This window comes from Pongo pygmaeus, chromosome 3 (assembly GCF_028885625.2).
Source record: "Pongo pygmaeus isolate AG05252 chromosome 3, NHGRI_mPonPyg2-v2.0_pri, whole genome shotgun sequence".
NCBI lineage: Eukaryota > Metazoa > Chordata > Mammalia > Primates > Hominidae > Pongo > Pongo pygmaeus.
Genome location: NC_072376.2, coordinates 122,627,289 through 122,649,206, shown reverse-complemented (window position 1 = coordinate 122,649,206; position 21,918 = coordinate 122,627,289). Strand labels below are relative to the sequence as shown.

General features: G+C 39.5%; 1 protein-coding gene across 1 annotated transcript in view; it reads right to left on the bottom strand.

The window, feature by feature from the left end:
• Window positions 1–20,038, bottom strand: part of LRIT3 (leucine rich repeat, Ig-like and transmembrane domains 3) — a 30,690-nt gene extending 10,652 nt beyond the window's left edge. Inside the window, exons 1-2 of the mRNA XM_054485891.1 lie at window positions 19,828–20,038; window positions 16,287–16,759 (exon numbers count right to left, since the gene is read on the bottom strand). Coding sequence (XP_054341866.1) covers window positions 16,287–16,759; window positions 19,828–19,943 — 589 coding nt within the window. The 5' untranslated portion in view covers window positions 19,944–20,038. The remainder of the gene's footprint in view (window positions 1–16,286; window positions 16,760–19,827) is intronic.
• Between the last annotated feature and the right edge of the window lie 1,880 nt (window positions 20,039–21,918).

Here is a 21,918-nt window from a genome sequence, read left to right as displayed (position 1 = left end):
TAAAGGAAGATATACAGTGACCCATAAGCAAATGAAAATCTGGCCAACACCATTAATAATCAGGGAAATGGAAATTAAAAATGCATTGTGATACCACTTCCTGACCCACCCACCCCCCAGAATAGCTGAAATGAAAAAGACCAACAACATTAAGTGTTGGTGAGGATATGGAGCAACCAGACTGTCATGCAGTGCTAGTGGGAATGTATAATGTTATACAGCCTCTTTGGAAAACGGGCAGTTTCCTTAAAAGTTATACATATAGCCATTCTTTTTTTTTTTTTTTCCACCCAGGATGGAGTGCAGTGACGTGATCGTAATTCACTGCAACATCCACCTCCCAGGTTTCTCCTACCTCACCTGAGTAGCTGGGACTATAGGCATGCACCACCACACCTGGCTAATTTTTGTATTTTTTAGTAGAGGCGGGGTTTCGCCACATTGACCAGGCTGGTCTCAAACTCCTGACCAAAAGTGATCTGCCTGCCTTGGCCTCCCAAAGTGTTGGGATTACAGGTGTGAGCCATGGCCCCCAGCCATATAGCCATTCTATAATCCAGCAATTTCAATCCTAGGAATTTATCCAAGAGAAATGAAAACATGTGCCACAAAAAGCTTTGTACAAGAATGTTAATTGCAGCTTAATTTATTATGGCCCCAAACTCAAAACACCCATGTGTCCAACATCAGGAGAAAGGATGAACAATTGCTTCATTCATACAATTGAATACAATTTTGCAATAATGAACTACCAATACATGCGACAGCATGGATGATTTTCAAAAACATGATGCTGAGTGAAAGAAGCCTGGCACAAAGGTGCATCTTATATGATTCCATTTACATAACGTCCTAGAGCAGGCACAATTAACCTATAGCGATGAAAATTCAAATAGGTGAGGCAAGATTGACTGGAAAGAAACACAGAACTTTCTGGGGTAATGGAAATATTCTGTATCTTGATGATGGTGTAAGTTATGTAAGGGTATACATTTATCAGAATTTAACAAACTGTAGACTTACAATCCTGCATTTCACCTATACAAAGTATACCTTAATGTCTCCATTAAAAACAAGGTTTTAAAAAGTAAAGAGTGATGTCTTTAGAGATTAACTGTAAATTTGAAACTTGACTCTACCAGCTATAGAAAGAGGGTGAGGATTAGAGCGCCCAGCAAGGCATAAACCTTACCTATGTGGATTTGTTTCCTCAAACCAAAAAAAGGGTGGGGCACATCTACAGAGATTGGTGTTTTTTGAACTAAAGTAACACCATTTTAGAAAAGTCTGGAAATACTAGGGCTGCCACTGTCCTTAAGGCAAACTCCATTTCAAACAGGAAAAGAGCCCATGTTTACAATTCAGCAAATTTGGGTACAAGTAAAACAACACCCCCCAAAAAAAAAAAGCATTTTACGTTTTATCCTACCACAGGCCTTTTTCTCCAAGACAAACAGTGTCAGGACTTACAGAATATGCCCGTGTAAATATTTACTTAATCTTGAGAAACAGGCCATGGAAATTTACCTGCATTGCAAAACAAAACCTGGTTTTATAGTTAATTCCAATGTTTATTTGCAGGGCAATATTTTAAGTTTTCATGGATACAATAAAGGACAATTTTACTAAGTTGATGTTTTTACTCCTGTAGAAGAGAAAGAGTAATTGAAAAGCCTCACCTTATGTAGGGAGACCCCCTGAAACTACTGCTATGGAATAAAAGATGAAATGCTCCTGATTATTGTAAATACAAAATTGCATGCAGGATTGTGTAAAGACAATGCCAGGTTGGACTGCCAGAATGAGCCAACAGTGCGTGATGTGCTTCCCCCTGCAGAGAGCCTATGAATGGATGTGCAGTCAGGGAGGTTTCACATCACTAAGATTCCTGTCCCAGAAAAGCAGATGTTCATAGCTCTGGGAATGAAATGTGACCCTTGTGGAGAGCCTATAAACGGATGCATGAGGGGCACCTGTCCATATGGATAAGATAAGGCTATAAACACCCTCATCTTGCCACGGCTCTTCTAGGCCTCTTTAGGGTGAAGGCATACTCCCTTCTGAGAATTTCTGGTCTAACCAGTTGTCTAGCCTCACGTCCTGTTTCTGTGGATTGTTTGTAACCAGCTTTTGCTGCAACTGTTACTGCTGATTAATATCTTGCTAATCATAGGTTATGGAAAGACTGTGTTTCTGTTTTAAGGCTCTGTTAGAAATTACTGATGCACACACTATACTGTAAATTCTTATCTCTGTATACTGTACTTCTGCATACAGATGTTATGTTAAAGAATTACTTCATCCCCATGTGACCATCTCACCTCACAATCAAATGACCCTAAATCCCTCACTAACCTACCCCTGCCCTCACTAAACTTAATAATAAATGCTGGTATATCCAGTGCATTGGCGGCACCATGGGACCAGAAGGCGGTGATCCCCCTGGATCCAGCTTTCACTATCTTGTGTGTGTCTATTATTTTTTGACCTGCCGATCCGCCTGGGAACAAAGAAAGAGCCCCGTTGCATTGTGGGTTGCTGGCCAGATCCCACAATATCTGGCGCCCGTCTTTTGGAAAATTAGCTTATGTGCATGTCACAGTTGACACCTTTTCCAGTTTCATCTGGGCTACCTGTCAAACCAGAGAAGCCACTTCTCATGTTAAAAAACATATGTTTTCATGTTTTGTGGTTATGGGAATTCCTAGTGAGCTCAAAACAGACAATGGTCCAGCCTATTGCAGTAAAGCTTTTAAAAATTTTCTTGATCAGTGGCATATTAAACATATTACTGGTATTCCTTATAACTCACAAGGCCAAACTATTGTAGAAATAAGTAACAGAACTTTAAAATTACAATTACCTAAACAAAAAGAGGGGGATAAGGAGTTGTCTACCCCTCACATACAACTAAACTTGGCATTGCTCACATTAAATTTTCTTAATATTCCTAAATCTGGTTCTGTTACTGTTGCTGAAAAACATTTCTCTGGTAACCGTCCCATGGTAAACCAAGGAAGGGAAGTATGGTGGAAAGATGTTCAATCTAATATGTGGTCAAAAGTTTCTATTTTAATGTGGGGAAGAGGCTACGCTTGTGTTCCCCCAGGTGAACATCAATCTCCTGTTTAGATTACTGCTAGATACCTGAAATTGTGTCCTGAAGATGCATGCAACAATGAGACAGAGAAATTTGCTGAAAAAACGCCACAGCAGGAAACAACTAACACATCCAATTGTCAAAAAGAAGAAAATGACCACGCTAACTCCTTTACAACAGACAATCCAGTCAGCCATCCTGAACAACATGTCTCCAGCGATCCAGGTCTGGCTCAATCTCTGCCTCCTCCTGATGACACTGCTCCTTCTACCCTCTGTCACTCCACAGACTGTTAAAAACTATACATATTGGGCCTATATTCCTTTTCCTCCTATTTTTCAAGCCATGACATGGATGGACGCTCCTACTGAGGTCTATGTTAATGATATTATTCGGATGCCTGGTTCTGTAGATGATCGTTGTCCTGCCCAATCTTCAGAAGAAGGAACCCTTTCAATACCACTTTAGGTTTTAGGTATCCACCTTTGTGCCTGGGACCCACTAATGGATGTTTCTCATTAGATATTCAAACTTGGGAGGTCACGCTACCATCTGGTCACTCTGTCCCTCCTTTAGGACACTTGGTATCAGGGCTGTTATTAAAACCTCTAAGACAGATCAAAATAGGAATCACTGATTATATTCACACATCCCAATATAAGCCTTTAGGACCTGCGTGTCCTCTCAACTCGTCTTCAAATGCTGACAAATTAATATGGAAGGATTGTGTTAGTTCAGAAGGAACTGTGTTATTTAATTCTTCTCACTACACCATTGTTGACTGGGCTCCCAAAAGTCATATTACTAATGATTGCTCTCAAGGCCACAGAGATTATCAACATTTTCTCTATGATATTATTTATCAAAAAAGTAGTGACAACCCCCCCCTATTATATCGTAGATTTAACTCCTTTTTTCCTTTAAAGTGGAAAGGGGCAGGGATTGCCCCTCCAAAGCCAAGGCTCGTTGTTCCCCACTTAGGACCTGAACATTCAGAATTATGGAGATTAATCATAGCTATGACTGGTATGAGAGTTTGGGCTGGAGAAAGGGTTATAAGTAAATCCACCTTGTCACCTTGAAAACTAAGACAATGGATTGATTTACACTACTATTTCCACACAGCCGAAAATATCACTATGGCAATCGTCAAAAGGTCAATTCAAAGATGGGACAGTAAAGATTATGAGGACTTATACCCCCCTGTTGCTAATGTCCCCCTACCACCTCTCATACAACCTATTCCCCCCACCCCACATTCACAAAAAAGAGTACCATCCCAAAATATATATACTATCTATATGGAGTCCAACAAAACTATACCACTTAAAAGTTGTGTTAAACCACCATATATGTTATAAGTAGGAAAGATGCATATTAGTTCAAAAACCAACATAATTACCTGTGTTAATTGTTACTTGTATACTTGTATTGACTCATCCTTTAATCAATATCATAGTATTTTAATAGTCAGAGCCAGAGAAGGTATTTGGCTCCCTGTAGCCTTACATAGGCCTTGGAGATCTTCCCCTTCTATCCATGTTATTAATAATATTCTAAAGAAAATTCTTAAAAGGAGTAAATGATTTATTTTTACATTAATTGCAGTAATAATGGGCTTGATTGCTGTTACAGTGACTGCTGCTACTGCTGGAGTTGCATTACCTCAATCTATTCAAACTGCTCATTTAGTGGATAAATAGCAAAAAAAATTCCATTTGAATGTGGAATTCTCAGTCAGGTATTGATCAAAAATAGGCCAATCAAATTAATGATCTAAGACAAACTATTATATGGATGGGAGATAGAATTAAGAGTTTAGAACATAGACTACAAATGCAATGTGGTTGGAATATTTCTGATTTTTGTATAACTCTGTTCCAATATAATGATTCTGTTCACAATTGGGAATCAGTAAAACGCCATTTACAAGGAAGTGAATATAATTTGAGTTTAGACATAAGCAAGCTAAAAGAACAGATTTTTGAGGCCTCTCAAGCACACTTAACTTCTTTACCCAGTGCTGAAGTTTTAGATGATATCTCTGAGGGGTTATCTAATCTCAGCCCCATTCAATGGATAAAATCTTTGGGAGGATCCACTATCGTCAATTTTGTTCTGTGTATAATTTGTGCTATTGGTTTATTGTTCATGTGTAAAATTGGAAAAAATATTCTTCAATCCAATCATGATCAGCAACAAGCTATGATTGCTATGGTTCATTTAAATCAAAGAAAACGGGGAGATGTAGGGAGATCCCCTGAAACTATTGCTATGGAATAAAAGATGAAATGCTCCTGATTATTGTAAGTACAAAATTGCATGCAGGATTGTGTAAAGACAATGCCAGATTGTACTGCCAGAATGAGCCAACAGTGCGTGATGTGCTTCCCCCTGCAGAGAGCCTATGAATGGACGTGGAGTCAGGGAGGTTTCACATCACCAAGATTCCTATCTCAGAAAAGCAGATGTTCATAGCTCTGGGAATGGAATGCGACCCTTGTGGAGAGCCTATAAATGGATGCATGAGGGGCACCTGTCCATATGGATAAGATAGGGCTATAAACACCCTCATCTTGCCACAGCTCTTCTAGGCCTCTTTAGGGTGAAAGCATACTCCCTTCTGAGAATTTCTGGTCTAACCAGTTGTCTAGCCTCACGTCCTGTTTCTGTGGATTGTTTGTAACCAGCTTTTGCTGCAACTGTTACTGCTGATTAATATCTTGCTAATCATAGGTTATGGAAAGACTGTGTTTCTGTTTTAAGGCTCCGTTAGAAATTACTGATGCACACACTATACTGTAAATTCTTATCTCTGTATACTGTACTTCTGCATACAGATGTTATGTTAAAGAATTACTTCATCCCCATGTGACCACCTCACCTCATAATCAAATGACCCTAAATTCCTCACTAACCTACCCCCGCCCTCACTAAACTTAATAATAAATGCTGGTATATCCAGTGCATTGGTGGCACTGCGGGACCAGAAGGCAGTGACTCTCCTGGACCCAGCTTTCACTATCTTGTGTGTGTCTATTATTTTCTGACCTGCCGATCTGCCTGGGAACAAAGAAAGAGCCCCATTGCATTGCGGGCTGCTGGCCAGATCCTGCAATAACCTTAATTTTTTTTATTACATAAATAGGTGGATGTAAAGTGATCAATAAAGTAATGCATATATGAAGAAAGGAACTCTGTTATTATATACTTCGCATTACAAAGAAGGGGAGAAGGGCCTGGGTTCTGGAGCCAGATGGCCTGTCCTCAAAGCCCAGCTCCATCACTATGTGGTGAGTGAATTTGGGCAAGTGTCTTAACTTGTGTCTCATTTTTTCATCTATAAAATGGGGATGAAGTGGTATTTACTACAGGGTTGTGAGACTAGAAGTTACATAGGTTGAGTATAAGAACCCGGCCTGAGCATGCTCTTTAAGAGTCATCACCACTCCCTAATCTCAAGTACCCAGGGGCACAAACACTGCAGAATGCCGCAGGGTCCTCTGCCTAGGAAAACCAGAGACCTTTGTTCATGTGTTTATCTCCTGACCTTCTCTCCACTATTATCCTATGACCCTCCCATATCCCCCTCTCCCAGAAACACCCAAGAATCATCAATAAATACTTCAGAAATTAAAAAAAAAAAAAAAAAAAAAAAGAACCCGGCCTGGCATTGAGAAACTCCATCAAAATTAACTATTAGTATTATTATTAAAAACAGAACCTCCATCTGCTAACAATAATCAACACAGAGTAATAAAAATTAAATAAAAGCAGACTGTATCCCACTATAACAGCACAGAAGCAAATTCTACAGGACACCTGGAAAGATATAATTGCTATACTTAAACACTAAGTTCTAGAAAATCTAGGAGTGGTTCTTATCACTATATTCAGTGATGCAACTAAAAGGCTCAAATATTGTTGGAATAGCAAAAAGGCCAAACAAAGAAGTCTTTATAGGACACTCCCATCCCAGTCACAGCTTCTATAGATAATTGTTGATCTAAAAGTGTAATCTCAGAGACTGTAGACTTCGTATTCTAAAGGACTGCTACATGAAATATTCATTTCTTCTCATTACAGTCCTGTGAACAAAATGGAGCAAACCTTGCCATCACCATTTTCCAAATGAAAAAACTGAGTTTTCTGTGCATGATTTATCCACATCAATTAGTCCTCTCTTCTTCTCCTTTTTGGAACATATCAAACATGGCTTTGCTAAGGTCAGCTGCCACTCAACATGCTTCAAACTATCCTTTGTTATTTATTATCATGATTATTTTTATCTTTATAAAAGTAATGCATGATAATTGCAGAACATTTCGGATATATAGAAAAATGAAAAGATGTCCCACTACCCAAAGAAAATAGCTAAACAGCTAGTGAATTTTTTTCAGTCTTCGTCTTTGCACATTTTTAAATTGTTATGATAACGCTTTTTATACAGTTACATAGCCTTGTATTAAAATTTAATGTTATAAAAAAGTATTTTCAAGTTACTGATTTTAAAAAATCTGGGCCCTAAAATGCAGTTAAAATTGTTTGGGTAACTTCCCATGGACAGTAAAGTTTCATAACCCTTTCCCTTTGATCCCTAAGTTCCCATCCAGATTTAACTCCCAAGGGAAAAATATGAATGTTCAATAATTGCTTCTTCATAGTAATGTTAGTAACTGATCATTAGAAAGTTGTTAATTGCAATTTAGTAATTTTATTAAATTAGTAGTAATTTGAATTTTATTTTCTACTATATTTTTTCCATTGGGTAATTCTATTAGAACCAAGAATTACTTGCCAGGAAACTTAGAAAAATAGGTAGGGAAATAGAATCTTCTAGCTATTAATCTTACTCATAAGATTCAGATTGGTGGCTAAAATAAAGTAAATAAATACCACAGTGTAGGTTTACATGTGCCTATCAGCATATATAATAAGAACTCCACAAATAATCTGCTAAGTTAAACTAATATGATTTTATTCTCTAACCCATTCTACAATAGTACTTTTATTGTCTAACAAAAAATGTTTAAAGGACTAGATGAACAGTTGGGAAAAACATGAGCTAGCTATATAAGAAGAGCTTATATGAGTTTTCCTCTTCCTACCTGGTTCTTATTAGTCATATTTTTAGTCTCATAAACACAAAATACATTGACATTTCAACAAAAGCAATGCTAAAGCCATGTGAGTGCTGTTACAGCACTTTCTTTTTTTACAAATGTATCTTTTACTTGTGCTTTATTTCAGCAAATATTTGATCATGTGATACTGGTCAGGAAGGATGCGTGGCACAAAGTTAGCATCTATGTTGTCTTGCACTCCAAAAGGCTCGTAAGTCATTTCACTGGCCAAACGCCCAGAAGTTCTTTCATCTTCCTGAGAAATATAATCTCTGCTGCAGCTATGATAAAATTAACTTGGGAATGGACAACACAGCCTTATTGGGTGAAAAATGGAACAAAATTTTAGACATCAAACTGATTGATCAAAGCTTCAGGCTTGTGTCTCATACAAAAGATTACAATGCTTCACTGCCTACAGATACCCCTGAAAAGGGTCCAGTTCACTAATTTCGATCAGGCAATCACATGTTCTAGGCATTCACCATGTACAGAGCTCCATGCAAAGCTCGCTCACTCTCTCTTTCTCTCGATAGACAGACAGATAGATAGATAGATAGATAGATAGATAGATAGATAGATAGATAGACAGATAGATAGATACATACACACATATATGTGTGTGTGTGTATGAAGAGGAAGAGAGGAACTTACTGGTAGAAGGAGATCACATTTTAAGAACCACAGAGAAGGTGGCTGGCAAGACGGCCGAATAGGACCAGCTCCGGTCTGCAGCTCCCAGTGAGATCAACACAGAAGGCAGGTGATTTCTGCATTTCCAACCGAGGTACCTGGCTCATCTCATTGGGGCTGGTTAGACAGTGGGTGCAGCCCACAGAGGGTGAGCCAAAGCAGGGTGGGGCATTGCCTCACCCAGGAAGTGCAAGGGGTCGGGGAACTCCCTCCCCTAGCCAAGGGAAACCATGAGGGATTGTGCCATGAGGGACGGAGCACTCTAGCCCAGATACTACACTTTTCCCACAGTCTTTGCAACCCAAAGACCAGGAGATTCCCTCAGATGCCTACACCACCCGTGCCCTAGCTTTCAAGCACAAAACTGGGTGGCCGTTTGGGCAGACACTGAGCTAGCTGCAGTTTTTTTTCATACCCCAGTGGCACCTGGAATGCCAGTGAGACAGAACTGTTCACTTCCCTGGAAAGGGAACTGAAGCCAGGGACCCAAGTGTTCTAGCTCAGCAGATCCCACTCCCACAGAGCCCAGCAAGCTAAGATCCACTGGCTTGAAATTCTCGCTGCCAGCATGGCAGTCTGAAGTCGACCCGGAACACTCGAGCTTGGTGGGGAGAGAGGCATCCACCATTACTGAGGCTTGAGTAGGTGGTTTTCTTCTCACAGTGTAAACAAAGCCACCAGGAGGTTCAAACTGGGCGGAGCCCACCGCAGCCGGGCAAAGCCACTGGAGCCAGACTGCCTCTCTAGATTCCTCCTCTCTGGGTGGGGCATCTCTGAAAGAAAGGCAACAGCCCCAGTCAGGGGCTTATACATAAAATTCCCATCTCGCTGGGACACAGCACTTGGGGTAAGGGGCGGCTGTGGGCGCAGCTTCAGCAGACTTAAACATTCCCGCCTGCCGGCTCTGAAGAGAACAGCAGATCTCTCAGCACAGCACTCAAGCTCTGCTAAAGAACAGACTGCCTTCTCAAGTGGGTCCCTGACCCCCGTGCCTCCTGACTGGGAGACACAACTCCCAGCAGGGGTCAACGGACACATCATACAGGAGAGCTCCAGCTGGCATCTGGTGGGTGCCCCTCTGGGATGAAGCTTCCAGAGGAAGGAACAGGCAGCAATCTTTGCTGTTCTGCAGCCTGTGCTGGTGATACCCAGGCAAACAGGGTGTAGAGTGGACCTCCAGCAAATTCCAGCAGAGATGCAGCAGAGGAGCCTGACTGTTAGAAGGAAAACTAACAAACAGAAAGGAATAGCATCAACAACAACAAAAAGGATGTTCACACAAAAACCCCATTCAAAGGTCACCAGCATCAAAGACAAAAGTCGATAAATCCATGAAGATGAGAAAAAACCAGCACAAAAAGGCTGAAAATTCCAAAAACCAGAATGCGTCCTCTCCTCCAAAGGATCACAACTCCTCGCCAGCAAGGGAACAAAACTGGATGGAGGATGAGTTTGACAAATTGACAGAAGTAGGCTTCAGAAGATGAGTAATAACAAACTCCTCCAAGCTAAAGGAGCATGTCCTAACCCAATGCAAGGAAGCTAAGAATCTTGAAAAAAGGTTAAAGGAATTGCTAACTAGAATAACCAGTTTAGAGAAGAATATAAATGGCCTGATGCACCTGAAAAACACAGCACGAGAACTTCATGAAGCATACACAAGTATCAATAGCCAAATCCATCAAGTGGAAGAAAGGATATCAGAGATTGAAGATCAATTTAATGAAATAAAGCATGAAGACAAGATTAGAGAAGAAAGAATGAAAAGGAATGAACAAAGCCTCCAAGAAATATGGGACTATGTGAAAAGACCAAACCTACATTTGATTGGTGTACCTGAAAGTGACGAGGAGAATGGTACCAAGTTGGAAAACACTCTGCAGGATATTATCCAGGAGAATATCCCCAACCTAGCAAGACAGACCAAGATTCAAATTCAGGAAATACAGAGAACACCACTAAGATACTCCTCAAGAAGAGCAACCCCAAGAAACATAATCGTCAGATTCACCAAGGTTGAAATGAAGGAAAAAATGTTAAGGGCAGCCAGAGAAAAAGGTCAGGTTACCCACAAAGGGAAGCCCATCAGACTAACAGCAGATCTCTCTGCAGAAACCGTACAGCCAGAAGAGAGTGGGGACCAATATTCAACATTATTAAAGAAAAGAATTTTCAACCCACAATTTCATATCCAGCCAAACTAAGCTTCATAAATGAAGGAGAAATAAAATCCTTTACAGACAAGCAAATGTTGAGAGATTTTGTCACCACCAGGCCTGCCCTAAAAGAGCTCCTGAAGGAAGCACTAAATATGAAAAGGAAAATCCGGTACCACCCACTGCAAAAACATACTGAATTATAAAGATCTTCAACACCATGAAGAAACTGCATCAACTAACAGGCAAAATAACCAGCTAGCATCATAATGATAGGATCGAATTCACACATAACAATATTAACCTTAAATGTAAATGGGATAAATGCCCCAATTAAAAGACACAGACTGGCAAACTGGATAAAGAATCAAGACCTATTTGCGTGCTGTATTCAGGATACCGATCTCATGTGCAAAGACACACATAGGCTCAAAAATAAAGGGATGGAGGAATATTTACCAAGCAAATGGAAAGCAAAAAAAAAAAAAAAAAAAAAAAAAAAAAAGGCAGGGGCTGCAATCCTAGTCTCTGATAAAAACAGACTTTAAACCAACAAAGATCAAAAGAGACAAAGAAGCCCATTACATAATGGTAAAGGGACCAATGCAACAAGAAGAGCTAACTATCCTAAATATATATACACCCAATACAGGAGCATCCAGATTCATAAAGCAAGTTCTTAGAGACCTACAAAGAGACTTAGACTCCCACACAATAATAGTGGGAGACTTTAACACCCCACTGTCAATATTAGACAGATCAACAAGACAGAAAATTAACAAGGATATTCAGGACTTGAACTCTGCTCTGAACCAAGCAGACCTAATAGACATCTACAGAACTCTCCACCCCAAATCAACGGAATACACATCCTTCTCAGCACCACATCACAATTCTAAAATTGACAACATAATTGGAAGTAAAAACACTCCTCAGCAAATGCAAAAGAATGGAAATCATAACAAACAATCTCTCAGACCACAGTGCAATCAAATTAGAACTCAGGATTAGCCCGGCACGGTAGGTCACACCTGTAATCCCAGCACTTTGGGAGGCCGAGGCAGGAGGATCACAAGATCAGGAGTTCAAGACCAGCCTAGCCAACATAGTGAAACCCCATCTGTACTAAAAATACAAAAAATGTGCCAGGTGTGGTGGTGGGCACCTGTAATCCCAGCTACTCAGGAGCCTGAGGCAGGAGAACTGCTTGAACCCAGGAGGTGAAAGTTGCGGTGAGCCAAGATAGTGCCATTACACTCCAGCCCGGGTGACAGTGCGAGACTCTGTCTCAAAAACAGAAAAGATCTAAGGATTACAAAACTCACTCAAAACTGCACAACTACATGGAAACTGAACAACCTGCTGCTTAATGACCACTGGGTAAATAACGAAATTAAGGCAGAAATAAAAAAGTTCTTTGAAACCAATGAGAACAAAGACTCGATGTACCAGAATCTCTGGGACACAGCTAAAGCAGTGTTTAGAGGGAAATTTATAGCACAAAATGCCCACAGGAGAAAGTGAGAAAGATCTAAAATTGACATCATAAAATCACAATTAAAAGAAGTAGTGAAGCGAAAGCAAACAAATTCAAAAGCTAGCAGAAGACAAGAAATAACCAAGATCAGAGCAGAACTGAAGGAGACAGAGACATGAAAAACCCTTCAAAAAAATCAGTGAATCCAGGATCTTTTTTTTTTTTTAAAGATTAACAAAATAGACTGCTAGCAAGACTAATAAAGAAGAAAAGAGAGAAGACTCAAATAGACTCAATAAAAAATGATACAGGGATATAACCACTGACCCCAAAGAAATACAAACTACCATCAGAGAATACTATAAACACCTCTATGCAAATAAACTAGAAAATCTAGAAGAAATGGATAAATTCCTGGACACATACACCCTCCCAATACTAAACCAGGAAGAAGTTGAATCCCTGAATAGACAAATAACAAGTTCTGAAATTGAGGCAGTAATTAAATAGCCTACCAACCAAAAACAGCCTAGGACCAGATGGATTCACAGCTGAATTCTACCAGAGGTACCAGAGGTACAAAGAAAGAAAAAAAGAAAAAGAGGAACTCATTTTATGAGGCCAGCATCATCCTGCTACCAAAACCTGGCAGAGACACAACAAAAAAAGAAAATTTCAGGCCAATATCCCTGATGAACATTGACATGAAAATCCTCAATAAAATACTGGCAAACTGAATCCAGCAGCACATCAAAAAGCTTATCCACCACGATCAAGTCAGCTTCATCCCTGGGATGCAACGCTGGTTCAACATATGCAAATCAGTAAATGTAATCCATCACATAAACAGAACCAGTGACAAAAACCACATGATTATCTCAATAGTTGCAGAAAAGGCCTTCAATAAAATTCAACATCCTTTCATGCTAAAAACTCTCAATAAACTAGGTATTGATGGAATGTATCTCAAAATGATAAGAGCTATTTACGACAAACCAACAGCCAATATCATACTGAATGGGCAAAAGCTGGAAGCATTCTCTCTGAAAACCAGCACAAGACAAGGATGCCCTCTCTCACCACTCCTATTCAACACAGTATTGGAAGCTCTGGCCAGGGCAATCAGGCATGAGAAATAAAGGGTATTCAAATAGGAGGAGAGGAAGTCAAATTGTCTCTGTTTGCAGATGACATGATTGTATATTTAGAAAACCCCATCATCTTAGCCAAAGCTGAAAAGCAACTTCAGCAAAGTCTCAGGATACAAAATCAATGTGCAAAAATCACAAGCATTTCTATACACCAATAATAGACAAACAGAGCCAAATCATGAGTGCATTCCCATTCACAATTGGTGAAAAGAGAATAAAATACCTAGGAATACAATTAACAAGGGATGTGAAGGATCTCTTCAAGGAGAACTACAAACCACTGCTCAAGGAAATAAAAGAAGATACAAACAAATGGAAAAACATTCCATGCTCATGGATAGGAAGAATCAATATTGTGAAAATGGCCATACTGCCAAAGGTAATTTATAGATTCAATGCTAACCCCATCAAGTTACCATTGACTTTCTTCAAAGAATTAGGAAAAACTACTACTTTAAATTTCATATGGGACCAAAAAAGAGCCCATATAGCCAAGACAGTCCTAAGCAAAAAGAACAAAGCTGGAGGCATCAAGCTACTTGACTTCAAAATATACTACAAGGCTACAGTAACCAAAACAGCACAGTACTGGTACCAAAACAGATATATAGACCAATGGAACAGAACAGAGGTCTCAGAAATAACACCACACATTTACAACCGTCTGATCTTTGACAAACCTGACAAAAACAAGCAATGGGGAAAGGATTCTCTATTTAATAAATGGGGTTGGGAAAACTGGCTAGCCATATGCAGAAAACTGAAACTGGACCTTTTCTTTACATCTTATACAAAAATTAACTCAAGATGGATTAAAGACTTAAATGTAAGACCTAAAATCATAAAAAACCTAGAAGAAAACCTGTGCAATACCATTCAGGACATAGGCATGGGTAAAGACTTCATGACTAAAACACCAAAAAGCAATTGAAACAAAAGCCAAAATTGACAAATGGGATCTAATTAAACTAAAGAGCTTCTGCACAGCAAAAGAAACTATCATCAAAGTGATGAACAGACAATCTACAGAATGGGAGAAAATGTTTGCAATCTATCCATCTGACAAAGGGCTAATATCCAGAATCTACAAGGAACTCAAACAAATTTACAGAAAAAAAAAAACAACTCCATCAAAAAGTGGGCAGAAGATATGAACAGACACTTCTCAAAAGAAGACATTTATGCAACCAACAAACATATGAAAAAAAAGCTCATCATCACTGGTTACTAGACAAATGCAAATCAAAACCACAATGAGATATCATCTCACACCAGTTAGAATGGCGATCATCAAAAAGTCAGGAAACAACAGATGCTGGAGAGGATGTGGAGAAACAGGAACGCTTTTACACTGTTGGTGGGAGTATAAATTAGTTCAATCATTGTGGAAGACAGTGTGGCGATTCCTCAAGGACCTAGAACCAGAAATACCATTTGACCCAGCAATCCCATTAGTGGGTATATACCCAAAGGATTATAAATCATTCTAGTATAAAGACACATGCACATGTATGTTTATTGCAGCACTATTCACAATAGCAAAGACTTCGAACCAAATGCCCATCAGTGATAGACTGGATAAAGAAAATGTGCCGTGTATACACCATGGAATACTATGCAGCCATAAAAAAGGATGAGTTCATGTCCTTTGCAGGGACATGGATGAAAGTAGAAACCATCATTCTCAGCAAACTAACACAGAAACAGAAAACCAAACACTGCATGTTCTCACCCATAAGTGGGAGTTGAACAATGAGAACACATGGACACAGGGAGGGGAACATCACACACCGGGGCCTATTGCGGGGTAGGGGTCTAAGGGAGGGATAGCATTAGGAGAAATACCTAATGTAGATGACAAGTTGATGGGTGCAGCAAGCCACCATGGCATGTTTATACCTATGTAACAAACCTACACGTTCTGCACATAAAGTATAATAATAATAATAATAATAATAAAAAGAACCAGAGAAATACACATAGAACCTAAACAAGACCAAGTTCAAAATTCCAAAACTAGTCACAGCTAAACTAAGAGACCAAATCAGTTAGGAGAACAATTTGGGACCAGTAAAATAACTGGTGTTTCCACCATTTCTTTTTAGATTAAGGAAATTTAGAAGCTATTCTTCCTAACTAATGAAGCCACTGCTATCGCATAAAGATGCCAGTGCCCGTCTCCTGCTCCTGAAGAACCTAATGAAGAGTTGAAAAGCAAACTGAGCAGAACTTTGTACCAGAGTATGGAGCAATGCTGTGCTCACAAGAGTCTATGCAGGTTGGTGGCTTCTGTCTCTCAGCTGGAGGCTCTTTAAAAGAAATGGTCCTCTCTCCATTTATGACGCAAGTTCTCCTCCACTTTTCCACATATGTATGTACACACATGCATGCACACACACACAGCCCTTACACCTTACACAGGAGAAAGAGGTAACTTGACCTAGGTTAACTAATAAGGTACTATTCCAGTAAAAGTGCAATTACAGAGTAAAAAGCCAAATCCAATAAATTTTAAAAGACGGGACAACAAAAGCTATGCATAGCAAAGTATCTATAGATGAAAAGCCCAGAGGCTTGCGAGCTTACCAAGAATAATCCTGCTTGGGGAAAGGTCCAGGACTCCAGAAGGTGTTGTAACTAAATGAGACCAGCTCTCCAGGAAATCTGGTGGCAATGTGGTGAGTCTGTTGCTTGATAAATCCAAGTAGGCAAGGTTCTTCAGACACCTGAGAGCCTCATTTGGCACACTGGTTATTTTGTTATTGTGCAAGTCCAGGGTCCTCAGAAGGGGCATGTCCAGCAGAGATGCCCAAGGGAAAGCAACCAGAGAATTCCCATCCAAGCGCAACTCATGCAGTTGCTTCAGGTTGTAAAAGCTGCTGGGGTCAATGCTGGCCACGGAATTGTAAGTCACCCAGAGATACTGGAGCTCCACCAGGTAATAGAAGGCCTCTGCAGAGATTCTGCGGATGACAGTCTTCTCTATGCGAAGCTTCACAGTGTCCACGGGGAGGTTCGTAGGCAGCTCGTTCATATCCATGTCATTACATAGCACCAACCTAGTGTCACAACATGAGCAATGTGAGGAAACTCACTTTCCAATACCCATTTGAAAAAAAATACTTCTCATTTGAAAAATGTATCAATTTTCAGCCAGGCAGTGGCTCACACCTGTAATCCCAGCACTTTGGGAGGCCAAGGAGGGCCTTGGTTCAAATCTAACCAAGGTCTAAGGTCTGCCACCTCCTCTGTGGCCATGGAAAACCACCTCACCAGTGTCTCAACCTCATTTTCCCATATGGCACTGTTATGGATGATTAATTACAATGGATATAAAACTCTACAACTTCCTGGCATAGAATACATACTCAGTAGGTATTTGCTGCTACTGTCAACAACCTCGGTTTTACATGGAAAGTAACTGAGGCCCACCAACATTCAGTAACTTCCCAAGGTCACCCAGCTAGTGGGTTTCACAGCCACCTTTCAAAACCACTTCTGTCCAACCTAAAGTGCACCTCTTTAGGAAACGGCCCATTTTAAAAGAACCCCCTGTTAAAATAATAAATCAATCCTTGTTCAGAGAATAATTTATTTAGGTGAAAAAAAAAAAGTGTTCACAGTACATGTTTAAAGTTGAGCTCTGTTTAAATAACGTGACTTGCACATTGCTTTCTGCCTAAGGAATAAACCAGAAACTAGGAGTTGACCTTGAGCAAGTCACATTTTGATCTTGTTTGTTGGCACATATAAAACAGGCATAGAAAAACAACACTGTCCTGGCTGGGCAATGTGGCTCATGGCTGTAATTCCAGCACTTTGGGAGGTCAAGGTGGGCAGATCACCTGAGGTCAGAAGTTTGAGACCAGCCTGGTCAACACGGTGAAACCCCAACTCCACTAAAAATACAAAAATTAGCCAGGTGTGGTGGTAGGTGCCTGTAATCCCAGCTACTCAGGAGGCGAAGGTGGGAGAATCGCTTGAACCTGGGAGGCAGAGGTTGCAGTCAGCCAAGATCACGCCACTGCACTCCAGCCTGGGTGACAGAGCGAGACTCCATCTCAAAATAGGAAAAAAAAAAAAAAGAAAGAAAAACAACACTGTCCCATGTGTAAATTTAAAGTATTAGGAATCTGAGAATTTAGATTCATTTTAGCCTGGAAAAAGACTTATCTCGTATGAGATACTCATCTGAATTAAGAAAAATAAACAATAAGAAGTTTTGCAAAGTATCATCTAAATTATAGCACACTATAAATTTAGTAAATAATTACAATAAAATAACCCTTTAGTGAAACACATGACATTAAATCAGTGGATTTGAAAAACCAGCTCATAATGTATACACACGTAAGCAGCATAAAGCTGCAATGTAGTGGTGGTGTTATGTCCTTTCTATAACTTCAGGAGAAGACCTCATGGAATCTTTGAAATCCTGTAGGGATATCTCTTACTTTTCATCTCTATTTTGTATCACAGATTTCAGTACTACTTTATACCAGAATGGTAGCAGTTTCTACTCATTAAGAAAGTATTGGCCGGGTGCAGTGGCTCACGCCTGTAATCCCAGCACTTTGGGAGGCCGAGGTGGGTGGATTGCCTGAGGTCAGGAGTTCGAGACCAGCCTGGCCAACATGGTGAAACCCTGTCTCTACTAAAAATACAAAAACTAGCCGGGCATGGTGGCACACGCCTGTAATCCCAGCTCCTTGGGAGGCTGAGGCAGGAGAATTGCTTGAGCCCGGGAGATGGAGGTTGCAATGAGCCGAGATTGTGCCACTGTACTCCAGCCTGGCTGACAAAGCGAGACTCTGTCTCAAAAAAATAAATAAATAAAATAAGTATCTCAGCATGCTATCATAGAAGAAAGCCTAGTTTGTACGCTAAAAGATCTAGCATCTTTATGAACTTAGTTACTACCTCAACACAATTATATGATCTAGGACAAGTCATTTGGTCTCCACACAGTTTAGTTTCTTCACTTATAAACTGACAAGGGGTTGAACTAGATTATTTCTTTCCAGGCCTAATATGCTATAATTTTTATAAAATCCATCAATAATGGGGTCACCACAAAGAAGGAAACATTTCTGTGATAGTTCTCAAAAGTACCCTGGCCTGATCCTTCACTGCTACACGTCCCTGGACAAGTAAGCCTTTAACTTGCTACATTCTCTTCATTGTCTTTAACCACCCAGTGAATATCTCAAAAAATACCAAGAATTGGTTAACTAAAGTTTATACAATAACAAGATAAGCTTTTCACAAATATGTCTTAGTTATTATTATTTATTTGTTTAAAGTTATAAGACATAAATTGGGCAACTCTTTTAACAAATTATTTTATCTGAGACACTATTTACTTCAACCAAGTCACAAATAACCTGATTTTGTTATTAAATACCCTCTCAAAAAAAATTCAAATTCTACTGTGTTTAGCTAGCAAGAGTTCTGTTTTGCATTTAACATATCTAAAAGGCCTCATGCACATTATAAGTAAATAACTCTTCTCACTACACAAGTAGATGCTAAAGCAACCTAGAGATTGGATAACTTCTGTGAGATCCTACAGTGACTGCAACAGACAGTATCTTTTTCAATCTTCTTTATTTTGTAAATTCCATCAGCTTAAAATGAAAAATTCTAACTATTAACCTCTCTAACTTCACTCTTGAGATCTTTCTTTCTGCCATTCAATTGGCATGAATAATTCTCAAAGGAAGTGGAGAGCCATGAAAGCAAAGTATCTAAGCATGTCACGCAGCTCCTGTTCAGCCTGCCCTCTTAGCCTTTCTATAATCAAGGGCTAAGCTGGCCACGCACCTTTAAATGGTTTGATCTCAAGTAACAATTTGCGAACATGAGCATAATAAAAATTTTGGAACACAGAATGTGTTTAGAAATTTCCAGTAACTTGAGAGGTCTTTGAGAGTTAAACTGCTCAAAATGAAAACAGTGAAGGAGTAGGTGACCAGTATTAACACAATTAAGTTAAAGCTTATGGACACTAAACATTCTTTTCTGCGATTTCTGATCCCCAAACATTTGCTTTCAAAAGTAGGCTTTCTTGTTTGGGTCCTTTTTGTCAAAATAATGACAACACTTAGTAACAAGCAGAGGAGCATACCTTGATCCTGAGCCGTCATTTCTGCCATGATAATCACAGGTGCACTGTGAAGGACACGAACAGCCCACTCCTTCCAAAAAGCTAAGGACAATGCACAGACATGCAAATAGATGCATTGCTCCTTTTAGAGGTTATTTAAACAAAAGGTAAAAACCGAATCCTAAGCATTCAGAAACTGGTATGCCTGGAATACAAACAGCCATTTAGTAACAGCAGATTACATGGGATTAGCTGAGATCTGTAGTTACTTAACCTTCAAGTGTATCTTGCAGGAGATCAATTGATCCAGCCTTTGAATACAGTTTCAGCAAAGTAACACATTCTAAGGAAAATGAAAATCAAACACATGACAAGCAATTTCAATAGTTACCCGTATCTAGATTTGCAAGAAAATGCCTATTAAATCCCTTTCCTCTGGATGTACTTGCCACTACACCTTAAAAATATACTTAATGTTAAAAATAATTCAGTCTTGGCAGATGCAAGAAAATTCTGTAGATTATTTACATGTTACAACATTATAAAATGTTTTGCATTTGGTTTTTGCCAGCATGCCAGCATGTAAAACTAATTCAGTTTTACAAAATTTAGTTTTAAAAATAGAAGTACATGACATAAAAATGATTTAGAAAAGAGTTATCGATGTTGCCACATACTGGCTATCTCTAAAAGTAAAGTAAAACAAGTCAGTTACATAGATTTTATAGGGAAAATGCTTCAACCCACTACTGATGTGGCAGGACTAAGTTCTCCAATGAGAACGTGTTCTGAGACTCTTCCAGGTCATCTCAGTGTGTGGAAGGTTTATCCCAGCACGTTTATTTTTAATGCAGGCAACTATCTCTGTTCAATAGTTTCCCAAGTTATCGGCAACAAAGCCATATTTGAAGATCAACTCTAATTCTTTCAGCTATATTAGGCTCTGTCAGAAAATAAAAATTAAATGTAATTAAATTTAAAACTATCTCCACACTCATAAAGTGGAGAATCCACAGGGACAATCAAGGATTTAAGTAATAAATATATGTCATTTAACCTTCTTAGTGGCTGCTTCTAACCATCCTCTTTAACTAAAAACTTTTTTAAAAGTAAATTAATTCTATAAAAATAAGCATATTACAGAAAATGTTATTTAAAACTAATAGAATGTACATAAAAACCATAGAGTCTGAAAAACTGTGCTCAATTAAAATAAAATACCTCAGGTTTTCAGATTCTGCACAACTCATTTGTTCATCAGATATTTACTGAGTACTTATTCTCTGCTGAGCACTGAGGGGTACAAAGATGAATAAGACAGTTATTACGCATAAGGAACTCACACGATAAAGGGAGGAACAGACTACTAAAGAAGCATGAGAAAAGAGCATCAAACCCAGCCTGTGTTAGTCAAGCAAGACTTCCTAGGGTGGGTGGTGCCTGGCTGCCTTTTACAGGGTGCATGACAATGTATTATGGGAAAATCCAGAAAGTTGCATTGCAAGCAAAGGCAATAGTGGAAACAAAGGGAGGGAAGTGAGAAACAGTGTATTGTCCTCAGAATTTCAAGCACTTCTTGTTGCTCAGGCATAAGATTTCGAGGCAGGAAGTTAAAAAACGTAAAGCTGGAGAGATAAGTGGGGATGAAGTTATCAAGGAAACCCTTAGATTCCCTATGGAGAGCTTACTCTCAGCCTGTTGGCAATGGGAGCAATAAAAGTTAGGCTTGGGAGTGGCATATCAGCTTGTCCTTTTAGGAAGAATTCTCTGGCGGCTGTGTGGAGAAAAGGTTTAGACAGAGCAAGCAAGAAGAAAGGAGGAGGCTTCAGGTGGATGTCTGTGGTTATAGTCCAGGTGAGCAGCCATTAGGCTACAGCCTTGACTGCTGTGCTGGTAATAGGATAATGCAGCTTCAGGAAACATCCAGGAGAGAGAAATGATTGATTAGATGTAAGGATGAAGAAGGGATTTAAAAACAACCCTAAAGTTTCCCAGTGCTGGAGATGCAGTGAGAGGTGGTGGCCTCGAGTTTTTGAGCACAAGAGGAAATAGAAATAGGATGGGTAAAGCTCTGATCGCCAAGTGACCAAGGGTTTTTGAATCATTAATTTC